Source organism: Ixodes scapularis, unplaced genomic scaffold (genome assembly GCF_016920785.2).
Source record: "Ixodes scapularis isolate PalLabHiFi unplaced genomic scaffold, ASM1692078v2 PGA_scaffold1__304_contigs__length_218370807, whole genome shotgun sequence".
NCBI classification, from domain to species: domain Eukaryota; kingdom Metazoa; phylum Arthropoda; class Arachnida; order Ixodida; family Ixodidae; genus Ixodes; species Ixodes scapularis.
The window spans coordinates 13,378,014-13,400,309 of record NW_024609846.1 but is presented as its reverse complement, the minus strand read 5'-3'; the positions used below and the strand labels follow the sequence as shown (position 1 = coordinate 13,400,309).

Genomic DNA, 22,296 nt, shown 5'->3' with positions numbered 1-22,296 from the left:
TAAGCTGGAACGCCAGCATTCTGCATTCGGCATAAATTATAACGCTAGAACCAAGTTTTTCTTTTCCTGTGAATCACAGGCGAAAAACTCGAGTCGATGGGAGCTTTCATGGATCGCTTCTTTTGCTCCGAGTCTTGTAGCGAAGGCAGACGCTGCTAGTGAGCCTGCGCAAACCTAGCTTTGTCTGCACAATTCCAGGGATATTTTCCGGAGGCCGTAAGCTACCGGGATGCCGGTTGTGGTTGCAGCTTTCGGTGCCTTCTCAGCTTGCAAGTGAACGGAGTGAGCTTACACTCTTTTTCTTTTAATGCAATACTTTATTTTTACAAGAACTACCATAATACAAGCGTATAAGAACTGAAAACTAGTGTTGCAGAACATCTTTGAAAAAAAAAAATCAAAATAGTTTCTACCGTTTTCTGGATTAGTGTACAAAACAGTAACGTGAAAGTAATTTGTATAGTATCGAGTAAAGTAATTTGTTACTTTTCGGCCTTAATTACAGTTGAGGCTCGGTAATTCGTAATTGTGATCAATTACATTTTTCAAGTAACAAGCCCAGGTCTGCCCGTGACCTACACACGAATTCAGCTTCCCCGCTAAACTTAGCAGGGAAACTGACGTCGCGTAACCTTATGTCACGTTGACTGTACAATGTATTTTATTTTCTAAGTTGAGCAGAAAAGTTAACATCACGTGACCTACACAAAAAGTTAATTTCGTAGGCCATTGCGCGTATGCTACACAATCGCCCATCTATTGTGTTGCATAAATCAGCATAAAGGTCAATTTTCCATTAGGTAAAAAAAAAGTACACTATTGCGGTCCATTTGGTGTTTCACGGCATCTTACGAACTAACTAGTCTGCATATACTCCGAATTTTCTCGCGACTTGTTTTGGGATCTATGTAAGGTGCAATGAAGTTGTCAACGTAGGATGACACTTTGACAAAAAGCTGCGGTGCGTAGGACCATCCACAGCCAAGAGGGCCTCCACTGACGATGCCGTGTTGCGACCACACGCCGTCGTTTTGGTGCACAACAGGTCCACCACTGTCGCCCTGAAACCAAAAAAAAAAGGCCACAAATCAATTGCTTTTTTTCCCTTATGTGCAAGCTTTTGTTGTACGAGTAAAGAGCTTTAGGAGCTGTTTCCTAGAAGAAGGAATCACGTGTTTCGACCTTTGTAAATAAACCACTTGTCGCAGAATGCTGCAAGTTCGTTTGAATGTGACGCTAGAGGTAATGACAAAACTCGAAAGTTAGCGAGACCAAGATGTACAAGGAAAAGACGCAATTCCTCTTTGAGCTAGCCGACTTAGATCTGCACTTAATATCTTCGAGTCAATAAATGACGTTCTGGACGCATGTTATATTTATATTGTCACAGATAAAAAATAATAGAGGAACGTCCAACTGAAAATAAATGTTTCATGAGGCGGACGTGTCATTAAAAGTTTAAGCAAATAGGAACCGTACATTGTGCAACTGCGACGAAGGAACTAGTCTCCGAAGCAGCAAATCATTTTGCAATCTCGCGTGATTTGTTCAAGGATGGTTTGAACCAGAATAAATAAGGACAGCCGATAATGGCTTGAAACTTTCCAGAAGTTTCATGTTTTGAAAAACAGACAAAATGAACGGGCAGAACTGGGTTGAAATATCATTCCATGAATAGCAGCTACGTTACTTGCGAACTTCGCCAGACACGCTGCATTATCAGTGAAAAACAGTTGGCAGCAAGAAATAGAGTTGTTCTCTTCATTACAGACACATTGATTTCACGAAAATAAATAATAAAGTCCCCCATAGTGCCATTCTCGATGTAATAATATTATGTTTAGGTCCAGATAGGCTCATAGAGACATTTATTAATGTCTTACGGGATTTGTCGTTTGATCCAGGTAAAGTCATCTACTCAAAATTTCTCGTTCTATACCCACCCCTAGCGTCATACTCTCGCAGAGTTTTGACTTCCTGCGATGCGTACTTTATTTGAACGGCCCGAGTAATAAAGTTATGTACTCTGCTAAGCAACCGGAACTTTAAATACATACTAATATCGATTGAAGCGCCTTTGACCTGCAAATTGTGGTGTAAATCCGAACATCTTTGCAGAAGGGTGTTAATAGGTTCAATGATAATGATTTAAACATTCGTATAGAAAGCGAAATGACTGATTTTAGTTAATAAAATAGACCACTTGGCACACACCCTCTAACTAGTTGGCCGGATTAAAAAAAACGTTCTGGAACTAATATGGCGTTGGTACAATAAAAGCAAAGCAAGTATTAAAATCAAATTACTGCGATGCGTCAGCATTTTCCACAGACCGTTCTTCGTCTGTTCTGTTTCAATCCTACAAACATTTGCAGAGTCAAAATAATGACGCAAATTTGACAAAAACAAAGTTACGCTTTTTTTTTCTTAGTTTTTTTTTTGTACCTGAGGAAATGATTTGTATAGTAGTGTAAGGAGCGGGTAGGCGTTTCCACTATACTCGACAGTTGAAAAAAAAATCGCTAGTGAAGCTTTTCAAGATTTGTAAATAAAAAATTATAATGACATGATAATTCACGGCTAGTGAGTGTCGAAAACTATGTGACAGCACCTAAAAAAGTGCCAAAAAACGAAAGGACGATGAGAAAGACAGATCAGAGCGCACTCGCAACTGGTTTTTACTTGTGAAAACTAATCATATGTATATGTTTCAACCAACACTTGAAAGGATGGTGAACTGAACATTTCAGTGTCTAAAATACACGGCGCACTATCTTTTTATGAGTAAGCAGCCCCTGGTGTGCGCGAGCACACGCAACGAAATTTTTCGTCATAATCTCCCCCCTTCACGCTTAATAAGCTCGAATGGGGCATATGATCACGTCAATCTTGTTGCGTGTGCTCGTGCACACCGGCGGCTGCTGACTCATAGAGAGATAGTGCACCGCTTAATATAGCCACTGAAATGTTCGGTTAACAATCCCTTTAATCTCTCCAGAGTTCTATGCAGCCCCGCAACAAAAAGGAATACTCGTTCACCGGTATGGAAAGGAAGGTATCGCTTATGCATTTTCCGCCTTTTGCCTGGATTTCGAAGGCCTCATGCAGCTCGCTAGAAACCCTATCCGGGTATCGAGCCAGAAATCTGGTTTCGTCAAATGACAGGGCACATGGACAACGACCGCAGTGTTTGGCCAGATGTCCCGATGGAGTCGCTTTCGTCGCAGTGGCGTGTTCACGTGCACGATCACCTAAGCACCTTCCTGCCTGGCCGATATAAGACGAGCCGCATGATGTTGGAATTTCGCAGACACCACCGTAGTATTTTGTGCTGTGTTTGGTATCACACATATCTTTCGATACATTGAGGGTGATGATCCTTCGGCACAGCCTCTCCAGCTTATTGCATGTAGTAAACACAACAGGCACCTCGTCGCGCAAGACAACTTTGTTAATATTATGCGTGAATGTGTGCATATAGACCGACACGCTGTTTACAAACAAGCCCGCGTTTACCCACACCAGGTGTGGGCACTGCGCATGCGCAGAAACCGAATTCGAGTGAACTGAAGCTACTGCGCATGCGCAGTGCCGTCGTCAGCGCCACCGCAGCTGCGTGACGCCAGGGATGCGTGTTGGTCTATACGGGATTAACACCGGCCTCGTCGTATTCTGTCGCGGAACTGCCTCTGTAATCCTTTAATCTTCTTTACCGGGCTTTCTGCCACCTCGGCCACAGTGGCCTGGGGGAAACCCGCTCTTTTAACCTCGCAACCTGCTTATCGAAACTTTTCTTGTTAACTACGCCAGCATGAACTTTTAATGGCCGCCTCTAGAATTATAGAGGCAGTGTTTCATTTCACAACTTTAAAATGAGCATAGCTATACGTGAGAATGGCCTATTTTGCCTGGTGCTGGTACGTCCAGCAATCGAGGTCCTTTCGGAGACTTAACCGAAGGTTTAGGAACTGCAACTGTCGCTTTCTTTGCTCCTCATTCGTGAAGTTTAGGCCACTGCCACATGTCTTAAACACCTCCAACACTACCGTTACTTCCTATTCTAGTGCGTAAGCCTGATTACTCGGAATAAGAAAATCATTCACAAATCTGAATATTTTGAACCTGCTAAAGACCCGTAGTTTCTGAACGATGGCTCTTCCGCATGCACTGAGAAAGATGTTGCACTACACAGATGCCCCACAGGAGCGATTACTAATGCCCCTCTTTTGCGCAAAGATATCCCCGTCAAGAAAAACAAACATATGTTTCAAGTAATATGTGAGAAGCTCAAGAAAATGGTCAGCGTTAATCTAACGCGAGCTCTGGAATGGAAGAATAACGACCTTGTCAATGCACTCTTACACACACAAAACAGGGGGTCGTGAGGAACTCAATAGCAAATGTCCTCGACGTCGACTGAGAAAGCACTTCGCATTCCCTGCGCACCCCTTCTCAAATATTCAATTATGGATTCGGAATTTTGCACCCTAAACGGTTCTTGCAAATAGAGGGCTGCCAAATGTTTGCATATGAAGGAGGCAACGTGATACTGTCATGAACTCCTTTAGGTAAGAATAACCCAGAATAACCCCCTCACTTTACAGGTTTTTGCAATAAAGAACATGTCCAGTTGTAGTTTCCTGCTGGAAGGTCCAGGACAGTTGCAGTTCCTGGACCTTCGATAAGGTCTCCAGAAGACCAAATTTGCTGGACATACCGGCCAAAGTCAAAAAGGGCGATTCCCCCGTAAAGCACTCCTCATTGCAAAGTTGTGAAAAGAAGCATTGCCTCTATATGTGAGAGGCGGCCCTTACAATATCCTACTGGCATGGTGCACAAGAAAGTTTCGATAAACAGGTTGCGAAGCTTAAGGCAGCGGGTTTGCCCCAGGGTGCTCTGGTCGAGGTGGCAAAAAGACTAATAAAACAGAAGATTAAAGGATTACAGAGTCAAACCCCGCGACAAAATACGGCGAGGCCGGTGTTAACCCCGTATATGCACTAAGTCAGGCATAATATTAAGAAAGTTGCCTCGCGCTACGAGGTGCCTGTGGTGTTTACTACTCTCAATAAACTGGGCCGGCTATGCCGTATGATCGTCAAACCAATAGTATCGAAATATTTGTGTGATACAAGGCACCGCACAAAATACGCAAAGTGCACTACATGTGTTGTCTACGAAATTCCATCATGCGGCTCGTCTTATATCGGCCATAAGGGAAGGTGCTTCAATGATCGTGCACGTGATCTCGCCGCGGCGACGAAAGCTACTCGATCGGGACATCTTGCGAGTCACCGCAGTTGTTGCCGATGTGCCCCGTCATTTGATGACACCAGATTTCTGGATACATACTCGGCAATACTCCGCGACAACTTTTCTTGGTAATGCAGTGGAAGGTACAGGCCCGCGTCCCCTCTCCCATTTTGAGTGTGCGCGGGCTCTCCTCCTCTCCCCGGAAATGGGGGAGGAGGAGAGCCTGCGTACACTCAAAATGGGAGAGGGGACGCCGGCCTGTACCTTCCACTGCATTGCCAAGAAAAGATGTCGCGGAGTATAGGGTTTGTAAAGAGCTGAATGAGGCCTAGGAAATCCAGGCAAAGGGCGAAAAATGCATAAGCGATACGTCCCTTTCCCTATCGGTGAATGAGTCTTTCTTTTTGTTGCGGAGGCTACACAGAATTTAAAAGACATTATGTGTGAGCTTAAATATGTTTAATTGATTAGTATCACAAATAAAGAACATTTGCTTTTGCGCTATGGTGTATTTCCTCGTCTTTCTGTTTTTTGGCGCTTTTTTAGTTGATAATGCACCAACTTCCCAAATTGCTACCTCAGTGCTTTATGCCAGTGTTGGCGATAAAGCGTTAGTAGTCACGGTGCCACCGGTTACCGTAACTTTTTTCGATGACGTTCTAGCGTACTCATTACATCCCTGGAAGAGTAAGGGCACTTGCCTTACTTATTTTGCTTAACGTGTAGCGCAGTTGCGTTATTCGGTACATTTTCTTAAAAAAAAAATTAACTTCAATTTTGGTTGGCGTTTCTAGGCGCCAAGCCATATAGAGATTGGAGTTTCTAGCGTTTACGGCTATGCATACCTGTGACGTCAAAGGAGTTAAACGTGTTATTTAACAATTAAAAAAATAACGCAAAAGTAACCTCCATTACTTCTTAACGGTAACGGTAATTCGTTCCATTTACTTTGAGGTAAGGTAGGACGCCAACCCGTTTCTTTTATTTGGAAGTAATATGTAACGTATTTCGTTACTTTATTTCGTAACGCCTAAAACACTGCTGTTGACTAACAATAGTCGTACCGCCACCTCTTTTGATCCACCTCATTAACTGCTTTAATTCCTCCATTTACAACGTAATATCTAGCCGGACTTTCTTCGAGATTATTTTCTAAGAAACTTCTTGTACTTGTTGAGTCGAGGAGGTTGAAATGTAAAGACATTTTCAGAGTTCAGTGACCTCAGAGGCTTGAAGCATTCTCAGACTTATACTCACCCTGCAGGCGCTGCCATGGATATGACCTCCACAGAATATTTGTGAAATTACTCTTACTCCTCTTGCTCTGCAATCTCGGTTTGACAAGTACTGCACCCTAGTTTGTTTCAGTTCTGCTGAACCGTGGCTACCTGTTTGAAAAAAGGTAGGAAAAAAATGCGCGTTGAAATTTATATAAATACGAATAATTACAAGTGATATACCGTGTACTAAAAGTCGACCGCCTTATCTTGAAAGGGCACCTGTTGTTCTGTTGGTTCGTTCAGGTAGTCTTATCCTGTTCTCCCTTAGGTATCTGTACGTCGCCTACATAAAGTTCCCAAATGCAGCAACTTTATATTACCTAATACATGAAAGCCTTTACAAGTGTTTTTTTAAGGTTTTGCTTGTGACGTTGCCCTTGGCATTTCTCATACCTGCTTTACATTTTTATAGCGAAAATGGATATTTATGCTCTCGTACACTATAATATTCTGTTGCTATAATATTGGTTGCAATAAACTAAATATGGCTGGATATTCGTAATCGTATAAGGAGCACATAAGGAGCGCGTGAGGAATTAGAGTATGTTCAAACCTTCGCTATTGAAAACAGCTGCAGTCACAAAATATAAACGCACACACATACACATTCCTCCCTACGCCTAGGTAAGATTCAAACCAAAATGTGTGTTTTTAGTCTTGTTTTTAGAAGCATTATGCCTCTTCAATAAAAAATATATTAAAAACGTGGATGTCATTCAATGTGAAAATAATTAATCCCGATTTTTCTTTGTTGAATGCCCAGTTCCCATCAGATCGTTAGGTGTTAGAAATAAAGCTGAGATTATATCAAATATGGGTTTAACAGGTCGCAAAATTACTAAGTAAGAAGTGACGCACAAAAAACTGGTGCTCACTTCTTCAAAAGAATTGTTATTAAACTTAATAAACTATAGCTCTGAGACTAGGAGAAAAACAACGATGAAAGAGAGCAAGAACAGCAGTCTCAAACAGTGCCCAGCTCTGTTTAAATGGTATTCAAATCACAGTGATCAAAATACTCGCGCAACTATATATATATATATATATATATATATATATATATATATATATATATACAGGTTTTTTTTTATTCTTACTCATTTGTTTAAAAAAAACGTGAAAGCTGAGCCAATGCGGTTTGTGCAGGTGGGTTATACGGCCAGGCGGACATTATATGGGTGGCTAATCTTTGCGATAAGTCGGCTAATTAATTAAAATTTGTTAATTAACTTTTTTAATTAGTGGAAATAGACATATGATTTCAATTAGAAACTTGTAGAGCATCATCAAAAACCACTAAGTCAACTATTTTTGGAAAGATATAACGCCGGGGAAGCATTTTACAGCGTTCTGTAAAAACGCTCCATTTGGACGCGATTCTAGATTTCGGTTTCTTATCGGAGCGCATCACCGCGCCCGCGGTCCTGCTCCCCAGTGGCTGAGACGCGCAGCACACGTGCGCCGTACTTCCCTCCATTCTACGAGAGAGGCGAGTAGGTGGCTTCGCGTCGCGACCGCCGTACTTTGCCATTATTGTGGTTTGTTTTTCTGATTTATTTCCCGTCAAGTTACATCGGGACGATGCTTTTAATAAAGGGGGAGTAATGCAACGCGCGTCGCCGAGCGAGAGCGTGCGTGGCCCAATGGTTATCGCGCTCGACTGTCGCACGGAAGATACGCGTACGATTCCAAGTAGTGGAATGATCTTTTATTTACTCTTTCTACTGGTCGTTCTCGAAAGTTCGAGAACTTTTTCGCCTCATCGAGTTACGAATGTCCTACGCGCCGAACGTTCTAGGCTGAATGTTCCAGAAACCCACGCCGCTACAAAAGGTGCTCCCCGTGACGAGCTGGAGTCAGTCTCGCCCCGTTCGATTCTGCTGTTACGCCGTTATCGACGCCCGTGACGCTCTATTCTTATCTTCTATTTCCTCTTTGTTTTGGGCACAAGTTAGCCCATTAAACCTTTCGTTGGATTCAGTTTTCGTCGCCTCATCAATTCTCAATCATGACAATATATCTGCTTTACCAGACATTTGAAAAGAAATAATGATTTTTACGCTACTCTGACGACCTTGAATATTAACAAAAAGCCTCTTAATGTGCCCTTCAGTCACTTCCTCCCTATGTGTGTGAAAGAATGATCGCATTAAGGCCCTATATATAGATTGCATTTCACTGCCTTTAAAATGTAAAAAAAAAAAGAAACCCGCGATATCTAGTTTTTTTAAACGCAGTGATTAGCTCTCGAAGTGCTCTGTAAATGGAGGGAGAGGAGGGAGGGGTGTGGCAGGGGCAGACGTACGGGAATTTCTTAGGGTGTCTGTTTTCAAATGAAAGTGTCGGGATATTCTTGGGTAGTCTTACGTTCTGTTGCTCCCCAACCGAGAACGAACACCTTCGATGTTTTGGACAGTTCTTCGTTGTTTCCGGGCAAGCACACTGGCTGTATAGTCGTCGTCGTATTCACCTTGCTCTTCAACTTGATGATCGCGATGTCCTGCATTAAACCCTGCGAGAAGAAGGCGGCTTGTTTGGGTCATGTCTCTACTCCATGCATCTGGCACGAATCGAGGCTGATGCTTACTACGGCACACTATTGTCCGAAAGTGCAGGACGAATTTGAGCGCAGAAATATATAGTACTGAACTACGTCCACCGTGACTTGTTTTCAAGGGGAAATCGTTCAGAGCCTTCCGTGTTCGAAACAGAGTTTTCTTCTAGGCCAAACAAAATATTGCCTCTTACGTAATCCAAACGTTTCGCCATGCCCATGCTGTATCGCAAATGGTGGAACCAGTTGAGAAATCTCAACATTTTCTGTAAGTTCGTTCTCAGAACAAGACATACAGAGATTGTCTGCCCCCAATCACAGTATTGCCAGTATTAAAAAAATGTACTCCTTGCAAAACTAATTTAAATAAAACAGTCCAACATTACCGACGAAACAGCAAACGAAATTGCAAACAGTCAAACTCGAGGTTCCCAAGTTATCAGTGGGAGATATTGGGACTTTCCGTTTTATCTAACTGTCTATTTGATGACTCACAAATTTCGTCGGTTATCTGCTCGGCTGGCCAGATAAAAAGACAAATAATTGTTGATTGTAGCTGACGGGCGCCAATTAACATTGCTGCCCATAATGTGACACTATGCTGAGGGCAAGTTTGTCTGCCTTTTGCGCATGGGTTCCGGTGACGCCTAAACGCAGAGTTCAGATTTGCTCTGATTGAAATGATATTGGGCAGACTTCAGTGCCAGCTGTCTCGAGGTCTACCCACTATCCTTCCAATCAAAGCCAACCAGAGCTCGTCGTTCTGACGTCACCGCAATCCCTGCGCAAGGGGCAGACGAACTTGCGCTCCGTATAGTCAGATGCAGCTGAAGACACGCAGGGCGTGACGAATGCCCAGCAGAGCATTATGGCTGCGAAGCTAATAGATAGTTTTCGCGAACCCTTTTTACGCATAGGATAGGGTACGATGGGCCTTCCAGTACGAACTGCGCATGTGCCAACGCTGAGGACCCACACATTCCCAGTTTGTGCCGGAGGACCAATCGTAGACTATCGGACGTGCAAAAACGGTTCCCTGAAACTCCCGAATGATACTAGTTGGAAAAGCCAAAAACACCGCGTAAAACGGCGAAACATAGTAGGCAATTAACCTCGTTTTTTATTTTTTCTTGTTTCAATAACAGTACAATAGGTGAGAACGTTATCATTCAATTTATAACGATGGAACAGTTGAAGACTTTAACGTTTGCCGTTTGTGGCTGTTAAGAAAGTGCCAACAATTCGTTGCCACCAGTTTTTCGGGGAAAAATAAATGTGTTTACTTTTCAACAAGAGGATAAGTCAATGGCTGCGTGATTGAAATTTATACGTCTCGCATATCTCTAGTTTTTGGTAAGATCAATAACTGAAAGAGAGGCTCTGCCTACATGAAAACCAAAATCGGGGTGCTTTAAGGCTATCACGGAGCTTGTGCCGCTGCGACGGCTGTTTATCAAGCGGCATTATTTCTGAGAAAATGTTCGCCCATACTGCGTGCAAATCAGGTCTGTCCGAACCTAGTGCGCTTCTTTACTCGTTGAATGCGCCCTCGCTTTTTTGTTTCCCCTCCAACCTTAAAAGGGAGCACCGGAGGCGGAGGGGATTTGCCAGTCTCGAATGTACAGTCGCCGTTACAACGTGACGCCAACTACAGCCGCCGTGGCGTCTGGCGCACCTTGAAGTTTCAGGTGTGGGAGCTCGAAGCTGTCACGTGATTGATGACGTAGCTGGTGATGTCAACGGTAGTTTTGGCGGCGGACGACCGCGTATTTTCCCGGGGAGGAACTTACCAATAACAGCTGTTGCTCTAAACAAACGCTTCGCTCAATCTCCAAGGTGACGACGCGAATTATTTTATTAGGCGGAGTTCTATTTTCTTAGATGCGAATCTTAAAAAAAAAGGCATCGACAGTTGCTCATTTTTTGGTGATATCCAAAAACAGTGCGGTTCTAATGAGTGACCAAGTGACGTCATTCCGGCGCGGATCCTATATTGCACTTCTAATGGTACAATCGACTTCAATCAGAAAGGTGTTTAATAGAATAGCGCACACTGTAAGATATCTGAACCGTCTACTTTGGCACAAAGCACTTGGAAAAGCGCAACACTATTATTTACGGAAAACGTTGGTGAAGGACGAAATTGAAAATACGCTAACGTCTTAAAAAAGCTACAAGAGAATCTATTGGCGGATACTTTGGGAATGCGTTAGCATGACACTTGGAATCGTCCCACACGTCCCTCTTTGAGAAACGCTAATACAGACCACTTCAGTTCCCTCTTTTGGTTTTATCTTTCGCGTCCTCTATATTTGTGATCCCTTTCTTTGGTCTCGTTACGGGTTCACGGTTAGTGTTTCCGAAACGGGGACGCGTCTGGCGTTTCCTAAGGGTCACGCTAATTTATTCCCTAAAACTCCACCAATGAATCTTCCTGGAATCTTTTTCGGCCCCCTATCTGTACTCTGCCTGTTAGAGTACACGACGCCCTTTGTTAAGGTTATTCATATCTCTCCTTGAAACCAAAGCACATTCATACAACTCGTGGAAGGAACCGCATCGATATCACTTGTGGAGGGAACCGCATCCAGCGTTTGAACTACACAAACAGATCGCAGCCCACACACCGCTACTACGGAAACCCAGAGCGAAGAACAACCGGCGACGGCAGAGCAAACATGAGCACGCCCCCCCCCACCCCCCCCCCTCTTCTACCACGCCGCGGGAACACCTCTAGGATAACAAAGCCGTAGTGCTGAATGAAATGCCGTCATCAGAGAAGGCCAACCCTGTGCACAGATTGGACACGACGATTCCGTCAACGTTCGGCTCAAGCTCGACTAGAACCCGAGCTCTGACGCAGCCTCGTTTCCAATCTGTGTCCTGCTTGGCCTTCTCTGATCACGCCGTCTTATTTAACACTACAGTTTTCTTCCCTACACTGTTAGCAAAAATAACACGCCCAGACGTGTAAACCGTTGTCCCATAGCGGACACGTCGAAACGTGTTCGTTTTACACGAGGCCATATGTGTTTTTCGTCTACACATGGGGTGCTGTGTAAACTTAACACGCTACACCGTGTCTGCCTTCCGCAAAACCGTTTCGAGCGTGTTCCTTATGAAACATGGCGGCCAGCGGCCGAGAACAGGCGAGAGACGAGCCCAGCGAGCCGCGCGCCTTTCAACCGAATTGAAAGCACACAGGGCGCGTTAGTTCTCGTTCGATGTTTGTTATACACAGTAAAGTCTTCAAGCGGCGGACGTAGCTACTTGCAAAGGTACGTACGTGCGTTGTCGGCGGTCGGCGGCGTCGGTAGCTTCAACTAGCCGCTAAACAAAAAAAAAAAAAAAAAAAACGAATGCCGAATTCACATGGATAAATAACTTGAGCAGACTATTTAGAATCGGGCGGTAACTTGCGCCACCTATCGAGATTTCTAGCAGCCTGTTTTTAAGAAAAAAGACGAGTCTGTTAACTCTGCGAACGACCACGACTACACAGCAACCCTACATACAACGCAGGCAACACAGCACACAGCTACACAGCACCGACAGGTACACAAACACAACAACCGACACTACGCGCGACACTTCCTACTCGATAACCATTTCTCCCTGCAGCGCATATAAGCTTGACATGTGCGGGTGAGCTCTTTGGTCGCTGACCATTACAGATTTATAGAAGAATACACAAAACACGGCGCAATGGACAGCCGTGTGTTAGAACTGTTTGCATTTAAAAAGTATGGAGGCAAAATCTATAATGTTAGTCCGTTGCAATAAATAACAATATGTTAACAATAAATCTTAAACCGGTCATGAAAAAGTTCAAATTTTTGTTATTTTCTTGCTTGACCAGTGTTATGAGCAGTCCGACTAGCTTGAATCAGATAGAAAAACAAATTATTGGGATTTTGTCATTACGTATACAATAATAAATGAAAATGATCCTTGCGCAAAGCATTTTTTATATATTTTTGTGAAGGACATACGGACATCCGCCCAACACTTCACTTCCGCTAGTTGCAGCAGCTGCAGTACGGGAGCAGACGCCTTCACTTTTGGGGCGTTTTGATGCAGTTTGTTGTCGTATGCCGTGTCGGTGTCGAGAAGAGCGGTGGGGCTTGGGGGTTTGTGACCGGTGTTATTCGTGAACACTGGTGTGGGGCGCTGATGCGTCTTTTTTTTATACTGCCACCACCCCGAACTTTGAAGATACACGGGCACGTAGCAGTGCATTATGCTGAATCGCGAGCTCCTTCTCTGTTGACGTCGCTTTCCTGGTACCACTCGTGGATACTGCAAGCGTTTAAACAGTGTGCACCGTCTCGCCTACATCCCCGGTGACGTACTCGACCTGTTGAAACTTATTGCTTCCGTCATTTTAGAGTACGCAAGGCAGTTATCTCGTTGATCTGGTTTCGGTTATAAAAGCAAGGCAAAACGCTCGTAGTTCCCGCCCTCAGTACACGTTGGACATCTTCCACACTTTGACACCGGATAACTGAATGAACGAGGATTTACATTCACTTCCGAGGTTACTCTCGCCGCTTCCTCACCGTTGAGCAGCAGGATGAGCTGGCGACAAGCCGCGGATGAAAGGCTTGAGCATCAACAGCCCAAGCGCACTCTGTGCCGATGCGGGCGACGCGGGTTTCTGTCAACCGGGAGGCCGGCACAAACCGTGACCATTCCAGCTCTTCGTCATGACACGGTGTTGCAGAGAGCAGGGTAAAATACAGCTACACGGATCACCGAAGCAAACGACTGCTATCTTAAATCTTTTGGCTTGTGATTGCGCCTTTGTAGTAGATCATCTTATTCGTTTTGCTGGAGAGACGCAAACGACGGGCATAACAAAATCGCTTGCATATTCCGCATATCTCACAAAAGCATTTACCCTGTCACCTTGCGAAAAGCGTGAAACACGGAGTCCGCACCGTCCTAAGCTTTCCGTTTTTTACCTGCTTTAGAGCAGTTTGTACCTGCTAGTAGATATGCCTACTGAAACTGAAACAGGGCAGTGCCAGAGAGAAAGAGACAAAGTTGAGAAAGCTTGCTCGCTCTCCAATTTCTCAACTCTCAAGTGATTGTACCATAATAAATGTACCAACGCGTCTTCCAAATAAAGAAAGAGCACTACGTTCACAACATAAAAAAATGGTCTCAGTACATGCATCTGTGGGCAGGTACGAAACCTTGCCCTAATTTATTCACGCCGCATGATTGGCGCAACAAACTCGTTGCAGGACCGAATCATCTACTCGAGCGGTGTGCGTCGCTATGCTAACGCAGTCCAACACAAAGCATAAAAAACGGCAGATTTAAGACAACAATCCGGAGTCCATTATTCAATTAAAACAACGTAGTTTTGTTGAAAACGCCCGCTGCTTCTTACTCACGGTATGTGTCGGGATATCTTCACAGTTTGAAACGGAACGAAGGAAGATTTACTTTTAAAAACGCTCGCTGTGTCCTCCCGGACCAGCTGGACCGGATCAGCTGACGACGACAGGACTGTACCCGTTGAACCTCCACCACGCAACAAACAATTTGCGCTCCGTGTTAAAAGCGTGGTTCAAACAGACCCGGAATACAAAGCACCGCACCACACACGACGAATGTTTCAGCTCTTTTTAGCATCGCCGGGTTTCACCAAAGAGAACGAGATCGCCGAAGTCAACGCCGCGCTGTCGTGAACCTTGGCTTGTGGTTGCGAACTCGTGGACCCTGTGACTCCCTTCGCTTTCAAAGCACACACGACGATTACGAATGCTACTTTCCGTCTTCCAGGAACATCACAGGGGCACTTCTCCGGTCACGTCTTCACTATGTGCTCGCAAACTCCGAAGCTCTATGCGAAGCTTCTCGCGTCCCGTCAAACCAAAACAGTAGCGGCGCCATGAGTACTTGCCAGATTTTCTCCGGTCAAACAAAAACAACGAAAGCCAACCGGCGCTTGCTTCCAGCGTACATCGGCGTTGCGCTTGCGCCGTGGCCAGATCGCTTGCAGTTGAAGGTTGAAGCAAAAACGAAACCAACTGCAATGTCACGTGTTCACATCGAGGACACGCTTTTTATATCCATTTTTAACTGTTTGGAACGAATAATTAGACCCATAACTTTATTTGTGGTGTCTAAGAAACTGTTATCAGGACCCCTAAACTAAATACAAACATGGGCGACATGAGGGAAGCTGCATTGCCATCGACCAGAAGATGGCGGCGAGCACGGTAAGCGCGGGTTTCGTCAACGTCCTGCAACATGGCGCAATTGCTTTTGGCGCATATCTGTCTCCGAGACATGTTTGTTTCCGCGGCATTTGTCTCGACGGTCCTTTCTAAGTGTGTCCCCAAGCATTCCGGTGCTTCGATAGCCGGCAATGCCGCGGTCGTCGCCGGGGGCGATGCGTGTTATCGAGGTCGGCTACACGGTTATGCGTGTATGACCGAACCAAAACACGTTTTTTACAACCTCGCATGATTTCTGAACGAATTATCCGTTACTCATCGTGTAAATTTATGGTAATTTGTGTAAATAGCGTGTTTTTCACCCCAAATATTCGCCAAATACACGGGACTTGCTAACAGTGTAGAAGGTGTTGCGTGGCGCCGCCTCCTGTCAGGCTAAGAAGCATCTGCGCGGGTGACTGACGAAAACGAAATGGCTCATTTTGACAAAGACCATACGGTGTCTGTCAGTTTAACAGCGCAGGAGTGAGTGGGAGGGGTTGACATGTGCTGACGTCAGCGCTTCGGAGCAATGGGAGTTTCGCACGAACCACACCCTCCCCTCCATCTCCCTGTCTCCCTGGCGCTTACAAACGAAACACACTACCGAGTTTTCAGCAGAAAGAGCGTTTTAAGGCTAACTCATTAAAAAGCAGTATTCGCTTTGGCAGTGAGTATGACCTCTCACTATGATCAGTGCTAAAGTGGAGACAGGTTTTTAGGTCTGAATGTAAATTCAGCCTCGTCAATTGCTGAGCTGCCCGCTAGATAGCAGCCAGTTGGTCTCCCGAGTGCATTGCGGGAAAATGTAGGCGCATCAGAATTTTTAGTCCGAGAAATGAATCCCATCTATTAAAGCAGCGCTCTAACAGTGTTTTCGGGAAAGGAATTGTGTTTGTTCTGTCATTGAAGTTACCGCCATCTTTGTTTTCTTACCGGTTGGAGACTGGTACGAGCAGCAGGATGGATGCAAATTTCATGGACGCCTACAACAAGCTCCGCTGGTTCTCGTCTTTGGCGCCGGTGTGAACCGAGGTGAATCTTCAAGTTTGCCGGCCGCGTTCCCCTAATTGAAAAACAAGAGAGCCGATGCGAGCATATGTAGGGTTTTCACAATGAACCCAGCGTTGTAAACGGAGCCGCCGAAATCAACACCTTTACAGAGAAAGCTCGAACGCGCCCCAAGAGGGCATTTTACTGGTGCATTTTACCTTGCGATATCTTAACGCGCACTTTCGCTCTTGTGCAAAATAACACAAACAAACTTGCCAGTTTCATCACTGAGTTAGCGATCTATTGCTATGTGCAAGTGCGGTTTGTTCCGGCTGGATTTAGAGCACTATTATTAATACTGGACACTCTACATATTACTAAATAATACGCATAGTGCAAATGAAAACAATGCCCGCCACGTGGTGCAAAATGAAAACAATGACCGCCAGGTGGTGCGAATTTCTGGGCCGGCTTAATACCAAAAGTAGCGCAAGGTGCGTTGATGCATGAGGCACGTGCAACGTGCAGCCTTTGGGCTGCACGTTGCACGTGCCTCATGCCAACGTGCCTCAGCCAACGTGCAGCACTGAGCTAGATTTCAGACGCCACGTTCTTCCCAGAAGCGGCGCGCTGCATGCGTCACCAGCATTTCCACAACAATGAATGACGCAACTTTTCTCAGAATAGAGGGGCTTTAGTCTGGCTTGGTAGAGCAGCCTCTGAGCTGAGACCGGATGAACGAAAGCAATACAAAGGCTGGGGCGCGCGACCGTCTTAATACGATGTTTGATTCCCGCTTAGCTCGTGCGTTGGCTTTGGCAGTGCCACGGCCGCTTGATCCCCCCTGTTAGTGCGGCCTGCCGATTTTTTCTGAAAACCAAAGGGCGCGCGTTAGAGGAGAGCTTCTTCCATCTGCCGTGGGGGCGCTGCACATCAGTGGGTGGTCTTGTGAGCTGAAAGCTAGAGAAGGCGCCCAACGCACCCTTGCTACGCGACCCAGATAAAATATCTGCCCGTCATTGCCTTCGCCGATACCGAGGCGCTGCTGGGGTTGCAGAAGGCCGCAAAACTCGCTTGCCCCCAACCTTTGCACCGCTTTGCGCGGAGAAAGTATCGTAGTGTCACCCTCTGCTCGCGGGTGTGGTTTGTGTTGGCATTTTTTGGGGCTGCCAGAAGTGGAAGTGCGCCATCTAGTTCTGAGTGCCACACGGCGATGAAATCTGCTAGCTCCACTCGTGAAACAGGAAGTACTGCATTTCCGGAGGAAGCTCTTGGTGTGCTTCAGAAAATTCAGCACCTGATGAAGTACAATGAAGTCCCTTCCGAACTTGAGTTCGCACCGCTGACTTATTTGGCTAACCACTTGGCCTTCATTTGCGAAAAAAAGGTGACCATATTTCTTTTTGTAGAAATTGTTGTAATTATAAAGTAATTAGCTGAAACTTTCAGCCTAGCAAAGGAATAGAAATGTCTGAGCGAAAGCAAGGAAGGGTTATGAGTAGAACCCGCAAAACTTTGCAGCTGACGTGTCCTGAATGCAAGCTGCAACTTACGGGAAATGCATCACGTGACGGAGCATATCAGCTCGTGTTTAGCCTTAACTAAGGAGTACTCAGCTATTCGCGACCTGAAGCTGTCTGGCTGTGCAAGCTCGTCGGCACATTTGTTTACAGGGCTCTACAGTGGGCGGAGATTCGTCGTTGAGGGCGGAGTTGCAAGGTCAATTCGAGTGCTGTGCTTCCACACCTTATGGACTTCCCGCTGATGTGGCTCTCTAACTGCAGATACCCCTACCACAGCGAAGAGCTCTGCGAGCCCTTTCTCAGGAACCTCCTCAGACCTCTTTTGGCAAACACGGCTGGTGACCTAAAAAGCTCTCTAAAGAATATATTGAGGCTTTCGCCGAAGCCTCTTTCCCGAAAGGTACTCCGCTTGTGAACTATATGACTTTCGTGATGTCTTCGTAAACAATGAAGATCATATTGCTAAAAGTATGCACAAAAAAATTCGTTTTTTTTTTTTTTTTTTGCAGATGAATAAAACTTAGAGCTCGAGCCTGCTCGAATGTCGGTTTAAACTGGAAATTATACGGCCTAGCTATATCCAACTATAACTCTTATATTCAGTGGTAATAGAAACGGAGCAACACTTACGGGAACAAAAAAAACGACAATTCGCTCATACTGCCAGCTGAATGCGGTTCTAACGCGCAACCTGCAGCTGATTCTTTCAGCCAGTGAGCTCCTCGTCTAAAGAATCGTGTGCTTTTATTCTACACAGATTTGTCATATTATTCATGCAATTTGGGGCTCGTTTCAAGTGAGACTTGCCACTGCACGAAAAACAATCTAGATAGCCGCACCGGTCCGGGCCGGCCGGACTGCTCATCTATCGCCGATAACGTGCGCCACGGCTGGCGCTGCGGGGTATAGTAGAACTATCACTCTCACCGGAGGAGTGGGGCATACGGCTGACCGCTCACAGGGGGGGGGGGGGGGGGGGGGGGAATAATCGAGAGGCCGTGGCAGTGCTTTCTTTCAACCAGTCTCAGCTGAGACGCCCATTTTAGCAACCCGGCCTTGATTTGCTCAAAAATGCTGGTGAGCGAACCTGCAGCTACATCTTTTTATACTATAGCCGCTAGCTGCTGTCGATTTCGCTGGAGTCCCCAATAATCCCTAAGAGCTTTGAAAAAAAAACATTGGGGCGTGCAGAGTCATGAGAACGTTTCGTCAATGCGTAGGCAATGAGATTTATGAATTAGCTGATAAGGACACCGACACAAGTATCGTAAAGCAAGGACTGTAGACATGATAAGCCAAACACAGCGTTTCCTCCATTGTCGGGGACTATTCGTAGAGCAAGTCGTCTGCTTCTTGCGCTGGAATTGTGGTGACGTCAATACAAAGCGGAGCTCTGATTGGCTTTGATTGAAAGAATAGTGGGTAGACCTCAATGCTAGATGCCCTGAGGTCTCTAACCACTATTTTTTCTTTTTTTTTTTCAATCAGCCAATAAGGGCTTCTCGTTCTGACATCACCGCAACCCCTGTAAAAGGAGCAGACGAACTTGCGCCCCGCATAGTTTTAGAACTCTACAATGTCCCCTCACCAGACGCAGTGTGCAGCAGTCAAAACGTGCTGATCGCTGATCAGGGAACCGCCGCAAACATGAAAGCGTCCTTGAAGTTGCAACTGCGCTTGCCAAGGCCAGCTTCCCGGCACAGCAACCCTACCGCCATAAATGCGGTCTTCGGGCTCGATGAAAGGTGGGATCGAGGGCCTCCCGCATCCATCTAAAAATAATGTTTTTTTTTTATTAACATATAAATAGGACATAGTTGGGAACATTGCTTGGAAGAAAAGCGCTGAGTAAACAGGAACAACAAGGAGGAGAGAAGAAGCGCACTCTCAACTGAAGGTTCATTTTCAACAGCATACTATTACTACTGCCTATCAGTGTGCTCCCTTGAAAAGAAAAACTACTTATCTGAGAGTTGTTGTGACGGCGCGCTAATACACGTGCTCTCCCATTGCCGTTTTATGTAAAAACACCTCGCAATTGAGTTTATCCGGCTCAGATATTGTTTTCTTTTCAATTCTGTTTCTGCGATCGTCAAAGTACTGGTTGAGGACTTTGAATCCTTGCGAAGGCGTAGCTTTTCTCTTAATTAAGAAAAAAAGAAGTTAAAAACCAAATGTTTTGTGTTCAATTTTAATTTCAACTCGAAAACCAATACAAAACAAAAATAAAGCGTGAAATAATATTTTTCCAATACCTATCACGTTCAGAAATGTATTTACTTCTAATGACCACTAAGCTATGTCAGGACATCAGCGGGATTACCACATCTGCCCGAAGTTTTTCCAAATTAAATAAAGGCGGTGAACTTGATATTCCCCAAAAAATTACTTTAAAAAGGAACACAGAAAAAAGCAGTCCACAGTTTATATATTGATATAAAGTTATGATTTCTGACTGGTTAATCAAACGCACGCGCCTGCTTACGGTATAATTATCAAGATTTTCGCAAATAATACCATGAAATATTAAACGTGAATATTACGAAACTATAGTACATAGGGTTTATTCTGAACTGCCCGAATTAACTTCAGGTTCAGAAGTATCACCAAAATGTACGCAATATTTTTAGCTTAACGTAAAATACGGTTCATTTGAAAGCATATCCATAAAAACAGAAACACCCTCTAACGGCTCACAACCTGAACAAAGCCTCTGAAAAGTATTTTGCCAAACTTTAAGCCGAGCTCTTTAGATTTAGAAATCAAATACGTTCAGAATACTCACCGGGTTTCCGACTCCAGACAACGCTCAGCAGATAGGCGAATATCAAGAACTTCATTTTTCGGAGAGATTGAGTCAGCCTTAGCCGTGTCCTTTGATAGCTACAAAAATGGGCCGTTAAATAACGAACACGTCGTTTTTTTTTTTTTTTTTTTTTTATTTTCTGTCGCTTAGGTGCGATTGTTTCAGCGACGTGACCGCAGCAGCATCGAGTAACACACCATCACGCGACGGGGGGGGGGGGGGGGGGGGGGGGGGGGGGGGGGGGGGCATAGGCAGGCTAGGCCTCTGTTCGCGCAAATAGAAAGAGATGTTGACATTGGCTTCGCAGTAACCACCGTTGTTCGGCTATCACATAATGGGATTGCCACGGCGGCAGGTAAGTTGGTTTAGGCAATGCAAGGTCGCCTCTCATATTTGTTTTGAATCATAGTTCAAGCCGCTAAAAAGACCAGCGCGAGGAACTAAGACAAACACGGGAGCTTATGCTTGTCTTCTCTTTTGTGCTCGTCGTTTTACCGCTTTTAGCCATGGTTGAAAACGTCCAACAAGTACGTTGACCGTTGATATCTGTTTTGTACGTTCGGGACGCCAAAGCGAAAGCAGCGACGTCGAATGTCAACGGCTGAGGACGCTTAATTCCTCTCTTCTTATTGTATCGCTTCTGCGTTGTGTTGTACTTTTAAAGAGCGTAAAGTTTGTCAGTCCCTATGCAGTTCTGGTGTCATCGCAGTCGAGGAGAAATGTTGCCGGTGCACCACCACTGCAACGATCAGTGAAGGCTCAAAAAGAAACGCAGGGCGTGGGCTCGCACGTCCACACTCCGTGCTTCCCCATTTGTCCTTCGGCGTTCTGATAAGTAAGCGTCGCACTCATATGGGCCATGGAGCGCTAACAGGGCACCACGGGTCGCCACACCTGCGTTCCTTGAGCCCCAGCATTGGCTCAAACGTCAGGCGGCTGCGGTGGCGCTGCTGTCGACCTGGCGCATGCCCAGAAAAGTTACTTGACGCGGATGCGGTCGCTCCGCACCCGTACAGGTCACATCTGCGTGAGCAAATGCGGACTCGTTTGTAAATGGCGTGTATGTCTAAAGTAGCTTGGGGTCTTTAACGTACATAACGCAATACTCGTAGAAATACCGCGACCGCACGCCGGTGTGTACGATGCTCGTTCAGATCAGCACGGGCGGACGCAACGTACAATAACCGTAGCGTGTGCACTTTAATGTTTATGTGATCACAGACAAGACCTGCGGATGACGTAACTATTGGTGGATATCTGACCCGCCCCGAGCGGGAAAAAATAGGCTCAAGGTTGACGAAAGAGGCCGCAAAGCGCTAGACGCGTTCCTTTGTGGCGTCACCGTGCGGGCTTCATGCTTGGTGAGAGAAGCCACAAGGCGCTCTAAGAGTGGTGCTAACGCCCGCTAGCGGGCGATGCGTGCATCCACGCGTGCGTGTGTATGAAGGCACTCTACCACAGAGTGATGACGCTTGAGGGGTGATGACGCATGTCTTGTCTTTTAGGTCGCATGGATTGCACTCGGGATCCTTGGGTTCTTCAGCGCGAGCTTTCACTCCACGTACTCCGAGTTACGGCCCGACGATATTGGGGTGCAGAGTTTGTCACTACAAGCAAGCTTACTGACACTATAGGGCGCCAGCATACTCGCATGCAA

General features: G+C 45.6%; 1 protein-coding gene across 1 annotated transcript; it reads right to left on the bottom strand.

Annotated features, from left to right (window-relative positions):
* Positions 1-345: 345 nt before the first annotated feature.
* On the bottom strand, positions 346-20,729 carry LOC120841161 (chymotrypsin-like protease CTRL-1). Its single transcript, XM_040212018.2, has 6 exons — positions 20,619-20,729; positions 19,422-19,605; positions 16,254-16,383; positions 8,901-9,045; positions 6,511-6,641; positions 346-1,061 (listed from the first exon to the last, which is right to left on the bottom strand). The coding sequence occupies exons 1-6, from the start codon at positions 20,671-20,673 to the stop codon at positions 849-851; spliced, it is 858 nt and encodes a 285-aa protein (XP_040067952.1). The 5' UTR covers positions 20,674-20,729; the 3' UTR covers positions 346-848.
* Positions 20,730-22,296: the final 1,567 nt, after the last annotated feature.